The 22,566-nt window shown below is 42.8% G+C and overlaps 3 protein-coding genes across 4 annotated transcripts; 2 read left to right on the forward strand and 1 right to left on the reverse strand.

The window, feature by feature from the left end:
• The first annotated feature begins 4,837 nt into the window (after positions 1 to 4,837).
• Positions 4,838 to 11,822, forward strand: LOC144040343 (delta-type opioid receptor-like). Its single transcript, XM_077554468.1, has 3 exons — positions 4,838 to 5,192; positions 8,443 to 8,795; positions 9,862 to 11,822. Exons 1-3 carry the CDS (start codon positions 4,942 to 4,944, stop codon positions 10,392 to 10,394), a joined length of 1,137 nt encoding a protein of 378 aa, XP_077410594.1. The 5' UTR covers positions 4,838 to 4,941; the 3' UTR covers positions 10,395 to 11,822.
• Positions 11,823 to 12,251: 429 nt separating this feature from the next.
• chmp5b (charged multivesicular body protein 5b) lies at positions 12,252 to 15,501 on the forward strand. Its single transcript, XM_077554469.1, has 8 exons — positions 12,252 to 12,419; positions 13,293 to 13,397; positions 13,468 to 13,514; positions 13,598 to 13,691; positions 14,061 to 14,132; positions 14,206 to 14,314; positions 15,055 to 15,167; positions 15,263 to 15,501. Exons 1-8 carry the CDS (start codon positions 12,351 to 12,353, stop codon positions 15,311 to 15,313), a joined length of 660 nt encoding a protein of 219 aa, XP_077410595.1. The 5' UTR covers positions 12,252 to 12,350; the 3' UTR covers positions 15,314 to 15,501.
• On the reverse strand, positions 15,409 to 22,225 carry fastkd3 (FAST kinase domains 3). Of its 2 annotated transcripts, XM_077554465.1 has the most exons (10): positions 22,102 to 22,225; positions 21,465 to 21,593; positions 21,057 to 21,377; positions 20,137 to 20,391; positions 18,242 to 19,088; positions 18,072 to 18,157; positions 16,346 to 16,508; positions 16,211 to 16,277; positions 15,776 to 15,890; positions 15,409 to 15,707 (listed from the first exon to the last, which is right to left on the reverse strand). In XM_077554465.1, exons 3-10 carry the CDS (start codon positions 21,351 to 21,353, stop codon positions 15,609 to 15,611), a joined length of 1,929 nt encoding a protein of 642 aa, XP_077410591.1. In that variant the 5' UTR covers positions 21,354 to 21,377; positions 21,465 to 21,593; positions 22,102 to 22,225; the 3' UTR covers positions 15,409 to 15,608. The 2 variants fall into 2 exon arrangements, with proteins under 2 accessions (XP_077410591.1, XP_077410593.1); XM_077554467.1 differs by lacking the exon at positions 21,465 to 21,593 and having other exon boundaries at positions 22,102 to 22,219.
• Between the last annotated feature and the right edge of the window lie 341 nt (positions 22,226 to 22,566).

Here is a 22,566-nt window from a genome sequence, read left to right on the forward strand (position 1 = left end):
GCTTTTCTGCTACATAATAATTCTTTCAAATGTCCTTAAGTCTTTGAAATAGCACAAAAAAAAATCGCTCTAGTCTGGTCTGGTGTTGCCTTCAGGGACAATCCCAAATCACAGTTTTCCCCATTCAACAAGTGAGCATTTGTTCCAATTGTCCATAATTGTTTACAAATCCGTCAAAAACAAAATGCACCTGTCTATGAAACGTGGTGTGGTGTTGCCTTCAGGGACAATCCCAAATCACAGTTTTCCTATCAGCAAGCCATCGTTTCCCAATTCTTGTTACTTTCCACCCTCCAGGCCCCCGCCCATACCCGATGATGTATTAGGTGAAGCAGCATGTAGCTCATTCGCCAAGTTTAGACGTGTTCATGCCTCAAACGCACGGAATCCCGATCAATAGAGGAAGAGGAAGGTGAGGAGGAAGAGCGGGTGGATGTTTGCGGCGGTCGTCTTTCACCGGCGGCCACCTGGGGAACTGTTGATGCTTTTTTTGGGGGGTTTTTTGGGGATGGATGTTGATGACTGGCGGAGGTGCGAAAGATGTCGATAGGTTAATCGATAGCGGCGTGTGAGCGCGCCTCTTCATGTTGAATTATTCACACACACGCAAAAGAAAAATGAAAGTAGCGAAGGTTTCATATTTTCTTGCTCCCCGCATTTAACTCAGCGAGTGAAAACACAAAGTCTTTTTTTTTTTATTTTCATCTCCCAAAAGCGACATTGCAGTCAACCTTGGGTCGTTATGATCCATGCGTGTTTTGCTTTGGCACGATCATAATCATAATAATAATGAGAAGAAGCTGTGCTGCACATTGATGTCAAGGGAAGAAAAGACAAATTCCCGTGTGGATTATTCTTTGAAGCTACAACAAAAGGAGCAAAAAAAATATATAAAAAAAAATACCCCTGGGATTGTCTTGCATTCTTTTACGTCAGCCTGATTCCGTTTTTAAAGGGACTTTTCGCAGAGGTCCAGCAAAATCACCTTATGGGAGCCCAAAATCGCCAATAGGTTGCACTCGCCTTTCACACAGAACCCAGCAAAAAATGAACATGGCCACATCTGTAGCCTTTTACACAGAGATCCAACAAAAATTGATGCAGGGCCAAAACAAAGGACCAGGCATTCATCCACCTCTGCCTTTCACACAGAACCCAGCCAAGGCAGGACATTGTTGGAGCCTCTTTAACACAGACAAAATAGCTGAATATGTGCTCAAACCGAAAGGAAGCTAAGTTGAAGAGCCAATATTGATAATGCTTATTTTACACAGAGACCAGAAAAACAGACATTTGCCTTTCACACAAACCCAGCAAAGGCAGGATATAGCCACGGCAGCCTCTTTTATTACAGAGATCCAGCAAAATTTACACTTTACGACTTTAAGACATTTACACTTTTTTTTACACAGAGACCAGCGAAAGAGACACGTCTGCCTTTCACACAAAACCCAGCAGAAGCAGGATATTGCCACGGGAGCCTCTTTTACACAGACATCTGAAAAAATTGAGATACAATTCACTCCTATGCTTGTCACACAGAACCCAGAAAATCTTTATTTTTATTTATATATATATATATATATATCGCTTTGTATGCCTTTGCCTTTCACACAGAACCCAGCAAAGGCCGACGATCGTTGCTGTATCGTCTCAGAAACTTTCCCAAAAAAAAAACTCCCGCCCCCTTGTGGGCGCATCATCAGGGTCCCACCCACGGAATCGCGTCGCTATCCATCTCGCACCGCTGAGTTGGCGCTTTAGCTGACGGACCGTCGCTACCATTTGCCGCTAGCTCATAGATCATCCACACACACACACACACACACACACACACACACACGCACACACACACACACACACACACACAAAGTCATAAGAGTTCACAAAAGTGAAAATAAAAATGAGTGTTTTTTTTTTTAACTATTAACTGAACCACCACATTTTGTGTTTATTAAACTCATTAAAATGATAGCAAAAATGTTTTCATTTTGCGATTGTAGTTCTTGTGACTTTTCAATTCAGCACTCAACAAATCGGTCCAAAAGCACATCAACGAAGCATCTTTGTATGCAAAAGACAAACTGGTCACGTGGTCACATGGTCCGCCGGTAACCACGGCGACAGGCTCTGGCCATAATCTGGATAATCCCTTGCCTTGGAATTGTTGATTGTGTTGTTTTAAGACTATCGGAAAGGAATATGGGGGGGCGGGGGGGGGCAGTTCCCCCCAAAAAGGTTGACTCCATTTTGCGCTTGAAATCTGAGTTTGCGTGGTTTGGTTTTACAAGATGGCGTCCATCACATAAACATGATGAAGAAAAATCCATTCAACGTTGTTCTAGTAGGCTTTTGCTAACATTATGATGATTTGCTTATTTTCATTTTATCTTAATTTAACTGTATTTATTTCTTGTATGTATTTGCATTTTCTTTGTTTATTGTATTTATTAGGGGTGTCAGACGACAATTTTTTTTAATCGTAATTAATCGCATGACTTCAATAGTTAACTTACAATTAAATCACACATTTCTATACCCGTTCTAAATAAAATAATAAAATTTAATAAAAAAAATAAAAGTTTTCATATCCTTAACATAAGTAGGAAAAATGTTAAACTAATAGAAATATGGCTGCATCTTTGATTATTAATACAGTAATTTTATAATAATTCATAAAAATTGAGTTAAAATTAAAAAGATGTACTGTACTGTAAAAAAAAATGAGTGTGGTATTGATTTGTGTTGAGGTCATTTTTCTGCCACTAGATGGCATAATTGCATTCGTAAGTCGTTGGTGAAAGCTCGATGCATTTTTCTTTTTATATTAAGAGCCATCTCATCTTTAACATGAAGTATCATTTTTAAAATTGTCAAATACAACTTGACCCCAGCCTCCAAAAATATATGCATTATTTTTGTTTCATTTATTACCGCAAAATTTTGACGTGGACACATCAGCTGGAATTTCCCTAAATCAGGGGCGGTCACTAATTGCGCGTTAACAAAATTAGTAACTCAAAATGAAGGCACTCATTTTGACACCTCTTGTATTTGTTTATTTATTCTTCTTATTTTATGGTTGATTTTTGTTGTTGAATTGTTTTAGCTGAAATGAGTTGAGTCGTCGAGTCACGTGACTCGAGTCAAATAAGAATTGCGGATGATTGTTCTCTGTCCAAATTGAGCACTTGTGAAATCCATTTTGCTGTTTTGATGCGACAGCAGGCGCGACGGAGCCATTAGCGTACATAAGCGGCGCTCGCTTTCAAACGTCTTCTCGCTCGCTGCTCGTGCGCCTTTTGGGCCTTTAAAAGCATGAAAGGCACGACACGTATACGCCAAGACGTTCCTTAAGTGCCGTGCCAGAAAAGTGAACCAAATTGCACTTCCTGCCACCAAATTGCCCGTCGTTACCTGGGAAACGAAACCTTGCTGTCAGAGAATGAGGAATAAAACATATGTAAAGTACATGCATTCAAGCAGTTGTACATTAAGTAGAACCTAAAAAAAACCTCACCAATAAAACAATACAGTTTTTCAAACAGATTTTTGAATGAATTTTACAATATGACCAAGACTTTTTTTTAATTATTATTATTCCTTAACCTCATAAGGAAAGCGTTGCTTTTTACTTAAAAATAATAATAATTAATTAATTATAAGAAAAATCACTGAGTGAGCTAAAATTGCACCCAAAACAACGTCCAAAAATTCAAAATAATTATTGTCATTGTTATATGTGGGAAGCAAATTTTTATAGTACACATGAGTGAAAATGTCCAAATTGTGGCCCATTGACTCCCATTATAAATCAGAATTTTTCATGTTTTTGGATGCTTTGTACATCTGATGTGTTATTGTGCATTTCCCGTGATTACCCAATTTATCCCTTCACTGGTGCATCAGCTAAACGTAGGAGGAAAAAAAAGTGACTTTAGAATCATAAAAGCCATAATATACCAGATAGCGCAAGTGGTCGCAAGTTAAAAAAAAAATTCAGAAATGACTTAGATATCACACTCCCAATAGTGAGCCAAATTTTCCCCCCAAAAATTATGTTATTAAATTTTTTTATTTGTTTTTATATAAAAATAGACATGTTTTTAAAGATCCCGCCTTTTACTTCAACCTAGACCTAACCTCAATCCTACCTAATCTCAGACCTGACCCGAACGCCAACCTAACCCCGTGTTGACCTTCATGCAAATTAGCCCCACTGTGACATCATAACCAGCTAAATTAAGCACCGCGAAAAGCATTCACCCAATGTGAAGACAGATGACAGACGTACCGTGGCCAGAGATTCCATTTCTGCTTCTGTGGTGACGCCATCCGCCGCCTCACCTGGAAATCCAAAGAAAAAAAGCACTTAGGGGCGAGTTGAATCCTTCACAAGCTCACTGAACTGAAATCTCAGGAGATTTGAGGGATATTTTAATCGCAAATTGTTCCAGTTACCGTTCTATGGTTATCATCACACTTTCCGTAATCCTTGATCTGAAGTCGTACAACATTTCAAGACAAAAAATGAAAAAGTCACACACAAAAAAAGCTGAACACTTGCTGACTAAGCCGAAGTGTCGCAAATTTTGGTTCATACTTTTTGGTGGGGGGGGGGGGGTTGCATTTCTCATTCTATGGTTATCATCACAAATATCCTCTTTGCCAACACATAAAATGAGATCTTGCTTGAGTTCAAGCCAAACATTAACACGTGCGCGCTCACGTGAAATCTCGCGAGGACGTTTGCCTTTCCTCGCCCTGGGCGTCACACAGGAGCGGGTGTACCTAATGGAGTGGCCGAGCGAGGCGCGCGACTGTGGGCAGTGCGCGGCGCGCGTGCACGAGTGCTCCTCGCCTCTCTCCAAAGTTTGCAGCAAACAGCAAGCGGGCGCGCGTTCGTTTTTTTTGGCGGCAAGTAAGTTGCTCTTTTGGAAGATGGGAAGCGCCAGTCCTGCCGACATGACGTTCCGGGAGCGGCCGCGGGAGGACGCGCCCAATCCCGCCGCCGGAAACGCTTCGGCGGCGGCGGCGGCGTGGAGCCGCAACGCGAGCGGCGACGGCGGCGACGAGGCTTATTGGGAGCAGGAGGACTTGTCGCCCATCATCCCCATCATCACCGCAGTCTACTCGCTCGTCTTCGTGGTGGGATTGCTCGGCAACTGCCTGGTCATGTACGTCATCGTCAGGTAAGCAAGCAAGCACGCACAACACCTGCGCTGCTGTGAGGTATTCAGGCAACATGCAAATGCAAGGTAAAGTGCTGGACAAATAAAATGTATTATTATTATTATTATTATTATACCCACATAGGGATTGCAGTAAAAGCATAATGCCTTTAAAAGTCTAATTGAAGCACATTATCACATAAAAATGTGGAATAAAAATAACATTATTATATATACCTGTGTGCATACCTGAGTGTACTCTATACTGTGGAATTAAAAAAAAATAGTTGGAAAAAATGTATATAATTGCTATTATAAATGACTATATTTTACGTATATTTCGATTTATAAATTAAAATAAATCAAGTTAATTTAAAATAGTAATAAATCAAATTAGGCTATTTGAAAAACATGAATAAGAATACCGATTATACATATTTCTTTCATTTCCCTTTTAGAGATTTAAAACTTAAAAAAAACTTGAAAACAATTGCAAATTTCATATTTCTAACATGTTCAGCTGACCATTATTTTCTATTCACGTCATGGACATTAAATTAGGCACACCTGCATGTGACATTCAATACAAAACATTTCCAAAGGAAATACATGCCAAATTTTAGGCCCCGCCCCCATCATATAGTAGGCGAAAATTTGAGATTTTGTCCCCTGTTGTTGTCCCAGGACATGGTCAAACGTAGGATTAAACTTTACTGTAGAGGGCGCTATAGAGCCAATTTATTTTTATTTTTTTTTGTAATTGTGCTTCAAAATATCAACATTTCAGTTTTTCTGCATGTTTAAGTCTCCCAAAAATGTGATTCAATTGCAGAATAACAATTAAAAGTTGGCAAACGATAGGATTTTCTTCAAAAACAATCATCGGTTAATAGCGTACCTAATAAAGTGGCCTGCTCCCTCTGAGCCGCGAGTGCGGAGTTTCACTTTCACGATGCTATTAATTTCAGCATTAAATGCGCGACATGTTGCAATCGATTGCCGTGCTTGATATGTGCGCCCGACCGGCGACGACGGGGCCATTTTATGAATCCCCAACTGAGAAGTGGCCCTCGCCGAAGCGATAACAAACCTTCCATAAATCACAAGCCCCCAGCAGCCCCGGTCAACATGATATTAATTATAGCTCCGGGGTCGGCGGTGAAGGATGGTGGGGGGGTCACATTGGGTCTTTATTTACGACACGTGGAGGCAACAAATCGGCTTTAATGTTCAGTAAAAGATGCGAGAGGCTTGAAATCAAAAGTGATGCGCGGCCACGGCGGCGACTTCGTAAGCGCTTCCCGGCAAGCGACGCGGCCGCCTTCCAATCGATGCCTTTATATTAAACATTGATTACGCCGCGCTTGCTATTAGAAAGGTGTCGCTAATTGCCGACGCTGTCGCGCTTCTAGTAAGTCTTTAGTTGACGGAACCAATTAAGCTGCTCTTGCGTGTAAACTCATTAGTTGAGGTCAACACTTCCGCGTCGCTAACATTTGTTCATCTGGATCGTGCGAATCCTCCGGCTGACTGCTGCTAAGTACACAAAAGACAGTTAGCAGACTCAAAAGGAACACCACGGTTATCTGGGGAGTGATTTGGGTGACGGACTCAAATGGGCGGACTGCGATGATTTAGTCCACTGACTCACAAGAAAGACCGGGGATTCCGTTTTTTTTTTTTTTTTTAATTCACAGACTCAAGTTAGTCGACAAACACTGCACAGTCAGACGATTTGGTTGACTGACTTGAGTCAGCAGAATCACCAGGAAGGACCTTGGACCCAGATGATTCGATTGAATCAAGTTAGCAGACTTCCCTGGAAGCCCTCCAGACACCAAAGACTTGGTCCACTAGCCCAAGGGAGCAAAAACTCAGATGACTTGGTTCTCTGGTGGAACAAGTTAGCAGACTTCCTGGAAGCACTACAGACCGCAATGACTTGGTCCACTAAGACTAGTGCAGAGGTGGGCAATCTCGGTCCTCGAGGGCCGGAGTCCTGCAGGTTTTGGAGGTTTCTCACTTCCAACACAAGCTGATTCCAATCAACAGGATCGTTATCAGTCTTATGCAGAGCTTGCTGATGAGCTGATTATATATCAGCTGTGTTGGAGAGGGGCAACATGCAAAACCTGCAGGACTCCGGCCCTCGATGCCCACCTCTGGACTAGTGCAAGATCTGGGATGATTTGGTTCTCTGGAACTCAAGCAAAAACTCAAATGACTTGGTACTCTGGTAGAACAAAAGGCTGCAGATTTGGAGGATTCCGCTGAATCGGGTGACTGAGTCAAGTTAGCAGACTCCCTGGAAGCCCTCCAGACACCAAAGACTTGGTCCACTAGCCCAAGGGAGCAAAATCTCAGATGACTTAGTTCTCTGGTGGAACAAGTTAGCAGACTTCCTGGAAGCAATACAGACTCCAATGACTTGGTCAAACTAAGACAAGTGCAAGATCTGGGATGATTTGGTTCTCTGGAACTCAAGCAAAAAAACTCAAATGATTTGGTTCTCTGAGGGAACAAGTTAGCAGACTCACTGAAAACGGCTGTGGACTCTGAAGTTTCCTCTGAAAACTGCGGACTCCCATGATTTGGTTCACTAACTTGAGATTAGTGGACTCACTTTTGGTTATCTGACTTCCTGCCAGTCGGTCCAACAACAGTGAATCAGGTCCCAAATAGGCTCGATGAACCCGAGTTCTTCTTGGACGCACTGAATTTAGCATTAAAAAAATAAATAAAAGAGAAAATCCTTCCCAAATGTATCAACTAAGTAAATACAAAAAAGCAGTTCGACGAAACAAATGCGATTGGCCGAGCTGTTTTATTGATGACCCGGCCGCTTTTTTTGGTCACACTAATTAAACACATGCTGCCTGGAGCCTGCAAGTCATTCGAATCAATAATTTAACTATAGCATTATGCTATTACGGTGAATAATATAGTTTGGCCTCAGGTAGTCATGAAAAAGTCAAGGTAATTTTGAAGACTGTTTTGTTCTCTGCAAACCCCGACGGCGTCCCTCACTGGGAAAAAAAAAAGAAAAAATCTTAACTGCTGCAAAATGAGAAAAAAAAAGTAATTACTTAGTGTGCTTACACTTCCCCCAAATTAATGAAGAGGAGACAAACTGGTCTCAGAGGCGTACAATGCATAACAATGAAGCGCTAGTCCGGACAAATTGCATTAAGCGAGCTGATGTTTAATTCATGGCGGAGAACAAAACGGTCGAGATGTTATCGGCACCCGACAACTCTCCATGTCGTCACAGGTACACCAAGATGAAAACGGCCACCAACATCTACATCTTCAACCTGGCGCTGGCCGACGCCCTGGTCACCACCACCATGCCCTTCCAGAGCACCGACTACCTCCTCAACACGTGGCCCTTCGGCCGGGTGGTCTGCAAGGTCTTCATCGCCATCGACTACTACAACATGTTCACCAGCATCTTCACGCTCACCATGATGAGCGTGGACCGCTACGTGGCCGTGTGCCACCCGGTCAAGGCGCTGGACTTCCGGACCCCCGTCAAGGCCAAGGTGATCAACGTGTGCATCTGGATCTTGTCCTCGGCCGCCGGCATTCCCGCTTTCGTCCTGGGCGGGACGCAGACCAACCTGGGTGAGCGGTCATACATTTCCCAGTTGGAGCTCATGTTAAGGATGAAAGGAAGGTCGGCTGAGAGACTAAGACGAGACTAAGACGAGACTAAAACAAGACTAAGACGAGACTAAGACGAGACTAAGACGAGACGAATCCAGTTCAGAGTTCAGGGATGTTGAATATTCAGGCCGATAGAAGTTGATTGGTTTCCTTTCCTTTCTTTGGTCCTTCCTCTGGTCTCCTGACGTCCTCACGACTCTGGCTGGAAGTGTTCGGTTTAGGTGAACGGTATGGGATTTTTTTAATAGGTTTTAGGTGAACTAATGAATAAACACACACTCGCACGCACATATAAAAAAAAAAAAAAAAAAAAGAGACCAATGATGATGACATGTGAAATCGGTAAAATTACCGAATGAACAATACTGAGCTCTCCAGAAAAAGAAAAAAAAAGAGGTTGATTGGTTGGATAATGGATGGATGGTAAGCAATATGGTACCATGCGGAAGTCCAGGTCCAGAAAGTAAAAACCATGCCAAACTTTGGCTTTAGCCACAAGTCCTTCTACACAACTGGCAGGTAAACTCGCTCCGGCAGCTCCAAGAACTCGCTCCGGCAGCTCCAAGAACTGGTTTACCTGCCAGTTGAGTAGAAGGACCTGTGGCTAAAGCCTGGACCTGGATTGACCGCATCTGGTTGCGACGCAGGTACCCGTATATGTCAGACCTTGTCCACTTAGCTGGATGCAAGGATGGTTGATGGGGAGGAAAGAAGGGTAGGAAGGATACAGTCACTGTGGTCTTAAGGTCTGAAGATCTTGGATGACCTTACCCCTTTAAAACCTGGACTCATCCAATTCATACCTTTGTGAATGAAGGAACCAAGTGATCGTGGCTGATCTTGGATTATCTTATCCCATTTCACCCTGGACTAAACCAAATACTTGCACAGGGGTATATTGGTAGCTCCAGGACTGACTGGTTCAGTTCCTACTTGAGGGTGATTGTGTGTTCTGCCCTATTTCAGTTGGACGGATGATTCATTCCTCCATGTTTCTGGTCCGTCTCTGTCCTTGTCCTCGCAGGCATCACGGAATGCGCCTTGCAGTTCCCCGAGCCGTACGTGTACTGGGACACTCTCATGAAGATTTGCGTCTTCGTGTTTGCCTTCGTGGTCCCGGTTCTGATCATCACCGTGTGCTACTCCCTGATGCTCCTCCGGCTCAAGAGCGTCCGCATGCTGTCCGGCTCGCGGGTGAAGGACCGGAACCTGCGCCGCATCACCCGGCTGGTGGTGGTGGTGGTGGCCGTCTTCGTGGTGTGCTGGACCCCCATCCACATCTTCATCCTGGTCAAGGCGCTGGCCAGCGTGCCCGAGACCACCGCCATCATGGCCGCCTACTTCTTTTGCGTGGCTTTGGGCTACACCAACAGCAGCCTCAACCCGGTCCTCTACGCCTTCCTGGACGAGAACTTCAAGCGCTGCTTCAAGGACTTCTGCGTCTCGGCCAGGCTGAGGCGGGAGAAGGCGTCCGGGAGCAGGAAGGCGGCGCTGGAAGCGGCGCAGGAGGCTGCCGTGCCTCTGAGGAACCCCGATGACAATAGGAAGCCCACATGACTAGCGGTGGAACTGTCTTCCGTTTCCCACACTGGAAAGGAAGACTCCCGGGACTTGGGCCTGACCCACATCACCACCGCAATGTAGACTGCCATGTTGAGCCGGTGGACGTGCTTGGAGATGTGGAATCTGAGTGTCACGCCGATGATTTGGTCCACTGATTCGAGTTGTTGGAATCACCCTAAACACAGCAGACTCAGAAGTCTGGACTTTGGACTCTGATGGTTCGCTTCACTGAAACGAGTCTTTATCAGTTCCCAAAAACCCGAGTCAAAGGATCAAATCATCTGAATTTATGGTAGCCTGCTGCCTGGAACCAAATCAAGACTGCGGATTCAGATGATCTGTTCAACTGATCTGAGTTAGCGATGACTCGTCTGATTTGGTTAGCTGAGGACCAGAAGAAGAAAAAAAAAAGGAACTCAGATGTTTTGATGACTGACTTTTAGCCGCTAACTTCTTCTGCATGGATCGACACCACCAGTCCTCACTCACGCCTTCCTGGTTGAGAACTTGAAGCGCCGCTTCAGGGACTCCAGCGTCCAGGCTGAGACGCCGCCGGAGGTCGTCTTGCCCCGGCAGAAACCCTTCGAGATCGGTTAAGTCCAAGTCCAGGCGGTTGGCGATGAAACTGGTCCTCCATTTACAATAGTTGAAAAAAAAACAAAAAACCCTGAGACTCGGCCCCGCCCGCATCACCCCCGCAATGTCGTGGTGACCAGGCGGACATTGGCTGGAGACGTACGAACATTTAACGACTTTCTCAGACGAGGTGTTGTCAAGACTGAAAAGCTGTTGCGCAATCTTATTTGTCAAGGGCTGCATACGTCGGAATTTTTGACCCGATGTGCCTTTCGTCTCATCGACCGTCTTGAAGTCAAACGCATGAAAAGGTTGCATGATTTGCATGAAAACGGATACAAATATTTTTCGGACAAGGGAAATGTTTACATTTAAGAAGAGGAATTCTGAGGGTGTGTTAGAAATTTAGGACAGAGGGCTTTCCGTCATCTATTTTGATGACTTCCCAGCGAATAATCCCGTCACGTGTGTGCATGGCGACAAAATAATCCCATTGTGATACTCAAATATTACGAACCCTTCATATTATCAATCAGCATGTACAGTGTAACGGCAACATGATTGTGTTTTGTTCAGACATGTACCGAGTGTCCTTGTAGCATTTTCATCCTAAAAGCATGCTAGCCACTTCTGCTGTAAATGATATAGAATGTACTGCATATGAATGACATCGCATCATCAAATGTTCCCGTTTTGCAGCTATTTTTAGGCTTTCTTGCAACCAAAAATAACTTCAGAGACAGAATTCCAAGAAGAGAAAGTTATTTCGGGATTTTTCTGTCATTTTACTATTGTCGTCTTATGTGTGTTCACCTGCCGCAGTACATTGGCTTTGTCTGTATAACACATTAAATATATTTTAAAAAGGGACAAATGGATGGATGTTAAATTAAACTTGATCTGCCCGTCAATCAGGTGTCAAATCGGACTATTATGAGTCGTCAGCACGTCAGTTATTTTATGAAGCGGAACATTGTGTCAAAAGTTTGAAAAACACTCATGTACGGTACAGGTAGGGTTACCTGGAGTCTATCTACGGCTCTGTGGAGTGTAAGGCAATAGCGCCCCCCAGTGACCAAAACGGTGCATTACAACTGACTTCCTTTTTATACAAAATGGAATTAAACACAAATCTTACTATAATTTAACGAAAGGACAATTACATCGGTAGGTATAACTTGAAAAAAAGGGTTAAAATCTAAAATACGGCTTCTAAAAACCTGAAATATGAAAAACCCTTCCATGGGCGTGGTTAGGTGACATCAGCCACTGACGTCGCCTTCAACATTTCCGGGTGTTTCCAAGCTGGTGGAGAGAGACGACGGGCGTCGAAAGAACTTAAACGCGGAGCAAAACTTAGTTTTTCGTATCAAAATGAATCGTATTTTTGGCATGGGAAAACCCAAGGCTCCGCCACCGAACCTTACGGACTGCATCGGAACCGTAAGTACAATATTCCCCCGTGTTTTCACCTTTCCTGCCAACAAGTAAACAAAGACGATCCGGGGTTGGCCATTTAAAAGTGTGGCCTGACTCTGACAAGTTTTCTCAACCGGGAAATGACCGAGGACGTGTTTGATTTAGTCAGTCTGAACGTGTTTACGTGAAATTCATATTTGACCACACGATTAATATTGACGAGCGGCAAAAACCGACGCGGCGTTGACGTCATGGGTTAAAAAAAAATACCATCATTTCAGATGTGAATCGGCGTCTTTGTCTTGTTCGTAATTATTTTTGACAGATATAAATAATGACCCATATTAGAAAGTATTTAGTTTTGGGTGAGATAGACCGGCAGACTGGCACAAACCGGTTCTACAGGTTTGTAGGTGGCTTGAGAGGAAGAGGTTATTTTTAGCTAGCATTAGCATCAAATTGTACATATATTTCGAAATTAAATGTTATGAAAATGACATTTAGGGAAGAGAAGCATTACGGTTGTCAGTGGCATCACAATATCGCTGCGTAATTAGTCTTTGTGGGAGGAATAAAATAAATAAAATAGCCTCATCTGTGCTGATTTCCTCAATGTTTCGTGGCACCTTTGCGCTTGTTTTCTTCTTCTACGGTTGGCATCTTGTTGTGTGGATGCCAATTACGTTAGAAACTACAAGAATGTTTCAAGACGGGAATACCATTAGAAATGATTTGGTGCTGCTCTTTAGTATGATTATTCTCACATTAACCCATATGGTAGTGCATTTTCCTCCTATATATGAGAGATGTAATGGAAAAGTGAAAAACAATTGGTTTTAATTTCTGGATAAAGAATGATTGATTGATTGGAAAATGCGCAATATGTCTCTTGAAAAGGTGGATGCCCGTTCAGAGTCTGTGGATAAGAAAATCGCCAGATTGGACGCCGAGCTGGTCAAATACAAGGACCAGATGAAGAAGATGAGAGACGGACCATCAAAGGTGAACCCGCAAACGCAATCCGATGTCTGTTTTGTTTTTTGACCACGTTCCTCTCTGTGCCCACCACTAGAACATGGTCAAACAGAAAGCCATGAGGATTCTGAAGCAGAAGAGAATGTAAGTGCCCTTTTCCACTTTTCAGCAATTTATTATTACGATTAGTTTTGGCTTTATTTAAATTTGAATCATTGCCGTTGCAGGTACGAGGGTCAGCGAGACAACCTCATGCAGCAGTCGTTTAACATGGAACAAACCAACTACACCATTCAATCTCTCAAAGACACAAAAACTACAGTAAGACCATACATTCGCCAACTGTATAGAGTACACCCACCTCCATCACAGGCCACAGGTTTACGGTCCACTCCACCTACTTATTTTATATTTTTTTTGGTCCCGTCATTGTTCTGCATCCCATTTATTTTGGGTGTAATTCATCTCTTGGCCACTAGGCGGTGGCCCACTATTTGTTTAACACTACATTTTAAAAAAAGAAAAGGAAAAAAAAGAGTGAAAACAGCAAGTATTGCAAGCTAAAGCTGAAGATTATTAGTTTGGGGGTAAAAGGATTTGTTTTTATTAAGTAAAACAAAATGTGGAAAAAGTCAAGCGCTTTGAATGTGTGCAAGTGTGGCTTACTAACGTGGAGTTTTCTTGTTCAAGGTGGACGCCATGAAGGGCGGCCTGAAAGACATGAAGAAAGCGTACAAGCACGTCAAAATTGATCAAATTGAGGTACTTTAAGCTCCCAAATTAAATAGTAACGAGCAGGAGGGACCACGTTAACGCTCTTTATTTCCTGTTGAAGAACATTCAAGATCAGCTGGAGGACATGATGGAGGACGCCAACGACATCCAGGAAGCGCTGGGCCGGAGCTACGGAACGCCGGAAATTGACGATGACGACCTGGAGGCGGGTCAGTCGCAAAAAAATTTTTCAACGTCGCTTTTATTACTGAAGTTTCTCTTCAGATTTGTCTATTCACTTGGGAAGGTGAAAGACTTTTTGGGGGTGATTTTTATTATTTTTTTTTATATATAAATTATTTTATTTTTTTGCATGGTTTTTAACAAAATGATTCAACTTGCAATCTAAATGTTGTAGTTAAATTTTTAATCAATTACATTTTCTGTTAGGTTTCAAATTTAATTTAATTTAAAAAATTAGAATCTTCATAATTGCTGTGATAAAAAAAATGTTTTTAGCAGTATGTCACGTGGTAAGACTACACTAAAAACAATTTTTAAAATACATTTTCTAAAAGAAAAATCTGTATTTTTAATATTCAATTCGAATATTTAAACTGAACTAGCATTTTAAAAACTAAATATTTTTAAATATTTTTTTTATAACTGCACTTGACTTACGTCGTTTCATTTAAAACTTTTTTTACAAAATTTTGTAAACGACAAACTAAATTTATCAAATAAAATAAACATGAATACTTTTTGACATTTTTCAACATTTTTAAAAAGCAGCATCCAAGATAGTAAGTATACTTGCCCATTCATTTTTTTTTTTTTACCATTAATAGAAAAATTGTTTTTTTGTAGTAACTGCAAATGACTATAAAGTAAAAGTACTCAAGTACTCACCCTATGAAGAAATGTTGTCATCCGATGTTGTCGTATTAACGGTGGTTTGTGCGGTGGGCAGAACTGAGCGCGCTGGGAGACGAGTTCCTGGGTGACGATGACAGCTCCTACTTGGACGAGGCGTCTTCAGTGCCGGCCATCCCCGAAGGGCTGCCCGCCTCCAAGTCAAACAGGGTACGACCCCCCCCCCCCCCCACCAGAAATTTTGAAACTCTTGCGCTTATTTTTACGCTGATCTCACTCATGCGTCTTTTCTTGTTTTGTTGCAGGACGGCATCTTGGTGGACGAGTTTGGCCTTCCTCAAATTCCCGCGACATAAACGAGACAATTGTCAGACGTGTGTCATACCCGTCGCCTCTTATTTATCCAACTGACACTCCTTGCCTTGGACTTAACCAAAAAAGATCAAACTGCTTTCTCTTTATAAGGCTTTATGATTGTGATATTAATCGATGGTGCAACTCTTCTCTTGCAGCAGGACACAATAAATTGTATTTTTCAAACTGTTCCGCATGTCAAACGGTGTTTTTCCCTCATCCTGCACAGTTTTAGCTGTACAGCAAAAATAGAACTATTTGTAGTCCAAACGAGCGTTTTGTTTCGTTTCCACGTCGTCACCAGCTGAGTCTGTAGCTGTGAGGGAAGATTTTCTGGTGAAGGTAATTCATGACGCTGGTCTTGCTGTGCAGTTGGTCAAATTCGTAGAAAGGGATCTGGAGCGGACGAGAACGTCGTCAAGAAAGTCTCAAATATTCTCCTGAAAACAACCGGATCCGTTTACCTGAACGACTTGATATCCCAGCAGCCTGAGGTGGCGCTGTTTGATGCTCTCGCTGCCGAGGAGCCGCCTGCCGTCGCTGCAGAAGCGCCGCTCGCCGTCGATGCACAGCGCAATCCTGACCATACACAATTTCATCCGCTTTTATATACAATTACAAATCAAAAGTGTTGTCTAACTATTTTGTATTTTTTTTTTAAATCAATTATGATTTGAAAACAAAAGTGAGAATTTTTTGTTCCATTTTGAAGAAAACTGTTTACATTTGGATTTCCATACATATTTTAAATGACCCACATAAAGATAATTCAAATGTACGATTCAATTTGAACTTTATTTTTTCTATCATATTTTAAATTAAAAAAATTTTTAAAGTAACATTTAGGATCATGACGCCGATTCAAATTATTACTAAAGATTCCAATTATTTGCACACACCTCTTGGAGACGTCCTGATGGCTGGCGGGCAGCACGAATCCGCCCTCGTCCAGCTTGATCTCCACATCTGCAAGCAAAGTCGCACATCAACGCACGTCCCGCTTGCTGGAGGCGAGGCGCCAAACGCGACCTTACCCAGCGTGTAGCAGTAAGGCGTCAAGACTTTGGAAGCAAAGTAGGAGCGAGCGCCGAGCAGGTCCACCAGGCCCGACTTGACCATGCTGTACAGCGGCGGCTTCACCGCCGTCTCCAGCATCGGGAAGGAATTGACGCGGTACTTGGGAAGCAGCCTGGGGCCCTGAGGAGACGGCAAACAATGAGGAGTTTAACAACTGCCCGTTTGGGGAGCAGATTAGTCAGGCCTGGAATCCTTGAGAGCCTGCATCCTTTTATCTTGCCTGTAAAAGATGATCTTGACACACATTTTTTTCCAAGGTGGCTTGAGTTTGATTTCCTCCTCTTAACTTCCTGATTCAATTTCCAAGGCAGCCTGTTTAGGCTGCATAATAGTCGGGCCTGGATTAATTAAGGGACAGCAGCCCTTTTTTATGCCTCTTATTTTCTGATTCCATTTTCCAGGTAGCCTGTTCAGGTAGCAAACAAGTTGGGCCACTTTTAAACTGCCTTCCTCCTGTTTAGTACTCATTTCTAAGACAGCCCATTTGGGCAGCACACTAGTCAGGCCTGGACAGGTTAAGTGTTGTCTAAGATGGTCTTATTCATCATTTTCCAGGGGATTTTTGTTTGCTTTGTTCTTCTCACATAAAAATTATATGACAGCTTGTTTAGGCAGCAAACAAGTTGGGCCTGGATTAATGGTGCCATCATGTTTTTTTTCTCAAGAGAGGAAAAAAAAAAACACACACTCGCGAGTGAGTTGACTCATTCAAACCCAAAAACGTATGTATACATTTTTTTTTAATTATACTAGAGCATAAGAAGGCTTTGATGCAGCTTCTGACCCGAAGAGGTCGCTTAAAGCAATGGTAGCAATTACAAAAAACGACCAGCAGGTGGTAGCAGAGTATAAATGATCAGCTAGGGCCATGTTTTTGTCACAGTTTTCAACAGGTTTGTGAATAATGATGAAACTTACCTATATTCTCATGCTAATTGCTGCAAAACGTAAACAGATACTAAAAAACAATTACTGATGAAAGAAGAGACTCTAATCTTTCTTTTGATAGGTTCCATGTTTTAATAGCAATAGAACACAATATTCTGTGGGCCTTGCAAAATCAGTCAAAATTCAGTAAAACAGCCGGGGAGCGAAGGGGGTTGCTTCAGTGAAAATGGCTGCGAGTGAATGAGTTGAAGATTCTTGTAACGGCTGCCATTTTTCTTGAGGGGATCTGCCTTGCTTTTGTCCAATTTACTTGCAGCATTCATTTCTGTGACAGCCTGTTTAGGCAGCAAGTTGGTCAACTGCACCTTGCGCTTGTTCCTCCCATCCATGATGTCGTCATAGCATTTAAAAAACAGAATCTGAAGTGAATCCCCAATTAGATGAAATGAAAATCATACCCGTCTATGGAGCAGGGTTATTATAGTTTTTTTATTTATGTATAGTTTTGTTATTTAAATTTAGTTAGTTTTAATTTGTTTTAAGGGTGCTTCTGTTAGTTATGATTAGTTTTAGGGTTTAAAAAAATAAATGCTTTGATTTAGTTTAGCTTTAATTAGTTTCATATTAGTTTTTGTTTTTTATTCATTTATTTATTTTTAATGTGTATTACTTGTGCACAGTGCTTTTTAAAAAGCATTTTTGTTTCGATTTTATTTCATTCATTAAATTGTTTTTTTGAATTTTATTTTTTCATGAGTTTTCGTTCACTAAAATAACTTTGCTCTGCAGCCCTACCTTATAAAAGGGACACTCCAATTTGATAGTCATGTAGAGCTGAGTCAGCTGCGCCAGCGCCAAACGGTCCATCCTGTCCCCTTCCACTGAAATGCGACAAACGGCATTAGATGTCGGCACAACTTTTCCGTCCCGCGGAACGGCAAATTGCCGTTTGCCACTGGAATCACCTTGCAGCTGCTGGAGGAAGAAGTTGCTGAACACCTTGGAGACGAAATTGACGGGGAACCGCTCCACCAGGATGCAGGAGTGCAGCAAGCCCAGCAGCGTGCGGGGCTGGAACTGCAAGAAGCGCGTGCGCAGGACGTCCTCCACCTTGCGGAAGAGCTCGCCGGCGTTGGGCGGCAGGTACGCCAGCTTGCCGAACAGCGCCATCTGCCGCGCCACCTGCTCCGTGTCGTACGAGTCGGCTCGGTACACGAAGCTCTCGGCCACGGCGTCCAGCACGGCCGGCGACAGGATGCTCCGGCGCCCCAAGAACTCCGTGGCCTTGGTGAGCGTCTCCGGGTGGCACGTGAAGGCGGAGGCCGACACGCGGCGCTCCAGCGCCTCCACCAGGTAGCGATCGCTGTGGCCGAAGCGCATGAGGGCGGCGAGGACGGCGGCCAGCTGCTCGTCGGAGAAGCGGGGCAGGTGGCGCACGGCCTGCTTGCATAGCTGGATCACCAGCGCCGTGGCCTGGGTTTGCTCCAGGTCCACCAGAGCGCCCAGCAGCCCGCTGACGGCCGCCTCGTCCATGGAGGGCGTCGCCGTCACGGCGTGGGCGTGCATGGAGTTCAGGAGGTCGCGGTATTTCCCGCCGACGGCCGCGCCGTCTCGCAGGAGCTGGTAAACGGCCGCCAGTTCGTCTAAGCTCCAGCGCGAGGGTTCCGCTTTCTGGATTTGCGCCACGGCCTGGTCCAGCATGGCGCCCTCGGGGCCCTGCACGGCCAACGCGGCCCGGCCCAGGGTGCACAGCTGGGCCACGCTCAGGTCGCCGCCGTCAAGCCTCTCCTGGCTCTCCGACAACAGACGCACCTGAAATCGCAAAGGGTTGCAAATTGCAGGCGCAACAATCAATCCACAACTCAGTGATCAGCAAATGAATCGATAATCAATTGATTGTTTCGGTCTTTCAACCGTAAATATTGTCAGGCGTCTCATCCTCCATGAAAGCAGGCCGATTATCTTTCAAAATAAGACATTTGCCAAAACTCTTTGGAAAAGAATGATCAACATATTGGCTGATTTTCTGACGACGTAACGGCAGACCACACTAAAAAAGAAATCACAGCAATTTGTACTTGTACTTTTTAAATAAAGGGTAAAAAAATTTTTTTATTATGATTTATCGATTGATTAAAAAAAATCGACAAATGTATCATAAATTGAAATAATTGTTAGTTGCTTTTTATCCACAAGTACAATCCTAAAAATAGTTAAGTATTACTGTAAAGCAGATTATAACGCGACATAACTTTTTTATGTAAATTATGATATTTTAAGCTTTTCTATGCACCTGTGACTTAAATTGCAATCATATTTTTTGTTTGTTTTGTTTTGTTTTGTGTTGGCATTTTTGTACAATTACAAATTATGTTTTTTTTTCTTCTCATACAATTATAATTTTGATCTCTTAAAAAAAAGTAATTTTCATAACATTACTATTTTTATCTTATTGAACTACAACTTTACTCTTGTAACATTGTGACTTCAAATGGGAATACCATTTAAAAAATACGACTGTAGTCTCGTAATATCACGACTTCAGCTTCTCAATTACTGAAATAAAATATTTAGTAACATTACAACTCCATCCTCAACGTTACATCTTTTTCAATGGTAAAATGACCATTTGGAATGATTTGCGGTGGTTGGCTGGCATTTGACTCGAGTAAGTAATTTTTGCTGATGAGATGACATCATTCATTGGTTCATCTGTGACGCTGCAACGCTACTCATCTGCAATTAAAATTTTGGAGTGCAACAAAACGAGTTGCTGTCGCTCAGCCACTCATGAAAACAAAGCTGCAGAAGCTACAAGTTCCCCGTTTCAGTGCCAAAGTTCCATTTTGAAAATTCCCACCATCAGGGTGCTCCAGGGGTCGATGTAGAGCCGCGTGCACGCCAGGAGCGCTGACACCAGAGTGGAATGGGACAAGAGGCGCGAGGCGCACTCCAGCTGCAGGCACAGGAGTCGGAAGGCGGCGTCGTCCAGCACCGAGGGGTCCCGCAGGGAGGGGATCTCGCTCTCCTCCCGTTCCAGGTCGGCCAGGCGGTGGAGGGCGGCCGCCGCCGCGCCGCCTGGCAGCGTTGTCGCCGAACGCAGCAGCTTGAAAACCTTCACGGAGACAAAACAGAAATTTGGAATTCATCTACTTCATTTCAATGTGAGTTCGATTTGACTCAAATTTGAATTGAATATTATTATTTACACAATAATTGAATGTACTATACATTTATTTAAAATGTTATTACATTTAAATATGACAATTTAGTTTAGATTGAGATTCCATTTAATTGTATATTTAATATAATTTGAATGGTAATTTTTCATAATTTAGTTTTGATGTGACTTTAATCAAAGTGTGAATTTCATTTAAAAACAAAGTCAATGGATTTTTTTTATGTACCTTAATTAAATTCAAATATTGTTTTAATTTGAATTTTCTTTAAACCAAACTTAATGTGATGAAATTTAAATCTGAACTTAATGTAAATGTAACATTTTTTAATTGAAATTTGTCATTTAAATGCAATTTGAATTAAATATAATTTAAAAACATTTAAATGTAATCTTAATGGGAGTTTAAATGCAAATTTAATACAATTATCTTTAAATAGCAATTGAATGTAATTTATTTCAGCTAAAATAATAACTTAATGTACCAAATGTAAATATAATGTTACGAAAATGTGTGTAAAATGCTAATTAAATTAAAAATATGAATAATTAAATGTTAGTAAATGTAAATGTCCTGTCATTTCATTTATGACGTCAAACACCTTGGCCGACGACGAACAGGAGCTCAAACGGCTGCAGAAGTCGCGCTCCTCTTCATCGGCGGGACCGTGCCGCTGGGTCAGACGGAACCGGGGTGCCGAGTCCCCATGCGACCCCACAAACGACAGCTCCCGGACGGCGGCGGTCAGGCTCCTGGTCCCCCCGGTTAGCTGGAGTCGGCGGCAGCCTCCTGTGAGGATGCAGCGCCCCGCGGGCCTGCATGGGCACGCGGCGCAGACGGGCCGGGCCACCGAGAAGACGGAAACCAGTGGTAGTCTCTGGACCAACTTCAACGCCATGACCTTCGGCTCAATGTTGTCACGCTAGAACACACAAAGAAAAATACAAAGTAAGATTATCAGTGGCTTGGGACAAAACACCAAGCATAAAGTAGATGGAAAATACTGTACATTTTCCTCAGTTTCAGAATAATTGGACCAGTTGGTTACTCCTGATCTGAATGAAGCTCCTCAAATCACTTGAAAACAGCATTTCATCTCCGCCAAGATGCCTCCAGAAAGTGCTACTGACTGTATTGGCTTGAAAAAGGGGAGGAAAAAACTACAGAATAAATACACTTGGAAAACTTTGGTGACCATTTTTTAAAAATCACATAATTCAGCCTATTTATCTTGTTTGGTTGTTTTTTTAAACCTCACAAAAACGGTTTTGAGGGGTGCTGTAACGGATTAATGTCATATGAATGAATTAAACTCGTAAAACATGGCTCCCCTGTTTCAACATTGTGTTTTGGATAAACAAAGTTCCCCTCTGTTCGCAGCCACATTGGAAGTGGAAGCAGTGCACGTCATCTCGCGACCATGGGATACATGTTGAAGTAAAAATAAATAAATAAATGAACGTTCTCCCCTGGACCCCAAAAGTTTGTCGAACGCCGTCCCGAGCAACCTTGAGGCTAGCCATTAGCAACCTAGCTGCTAGCTTCACACTAGCGACACTCACTGTCCATGCGGATGTCCAGCGTTTAAAAAGACTGACACTTATTGACATAAGTGGTTTAAAGAACATCAAATGTTTACTACATACCTTCACCCTCCAGTCGCCCGGAAAAATGAGAAGACGAAAGGTGAGTGACTATGGTAGGTGAAGATTCGTCTCATAATGTGGTTCCGTAACAATGCTTGATGCGTTCAATGGATGTTCGTTTTTCTGACAATCGCCAGGAACATGGTAGTCGGCTGTACGATGTAATGCACGCACTACGCAAGTAAAATATTGACCTATTTTCCCAAAATATTTAAAAGCAAATAAAGTAGCTCACTGAATTAACGGAGACAACAAACATCTTTTTTTTGTAAAACGTAAACAGTGGCGACAGTGTTTTCTCCCCACAACACCCGAACGCACCTCCTTGTATGGAAACGTTTCAACACTAGAGGGCGACAATTACAAATGAAAGGTGATTACAAGTCAGACAGATGATTCGACGGGACTGAGTAGACTACTATACTGTATTTCAAGTTTAAATGTCACTTCATAAACTACCGCAAT

Source organism: Vanacampus margaritifer, chromosome 20 (assembly GCF_051991255.1).
Source record: "Vanacampus margaritifer isolate UIUO_Vmar chromosome 20, RoL_Vmar_1.0, whole genome shotgun sequence".
In the NCBI taxonomy this organism is placed as follows: Eukaryota; Metazoa; Chordata; class Actinopteri; order Syngnathiformes; family Syngnathidae; genus Vanacampus; species Vanacampus margaritifer.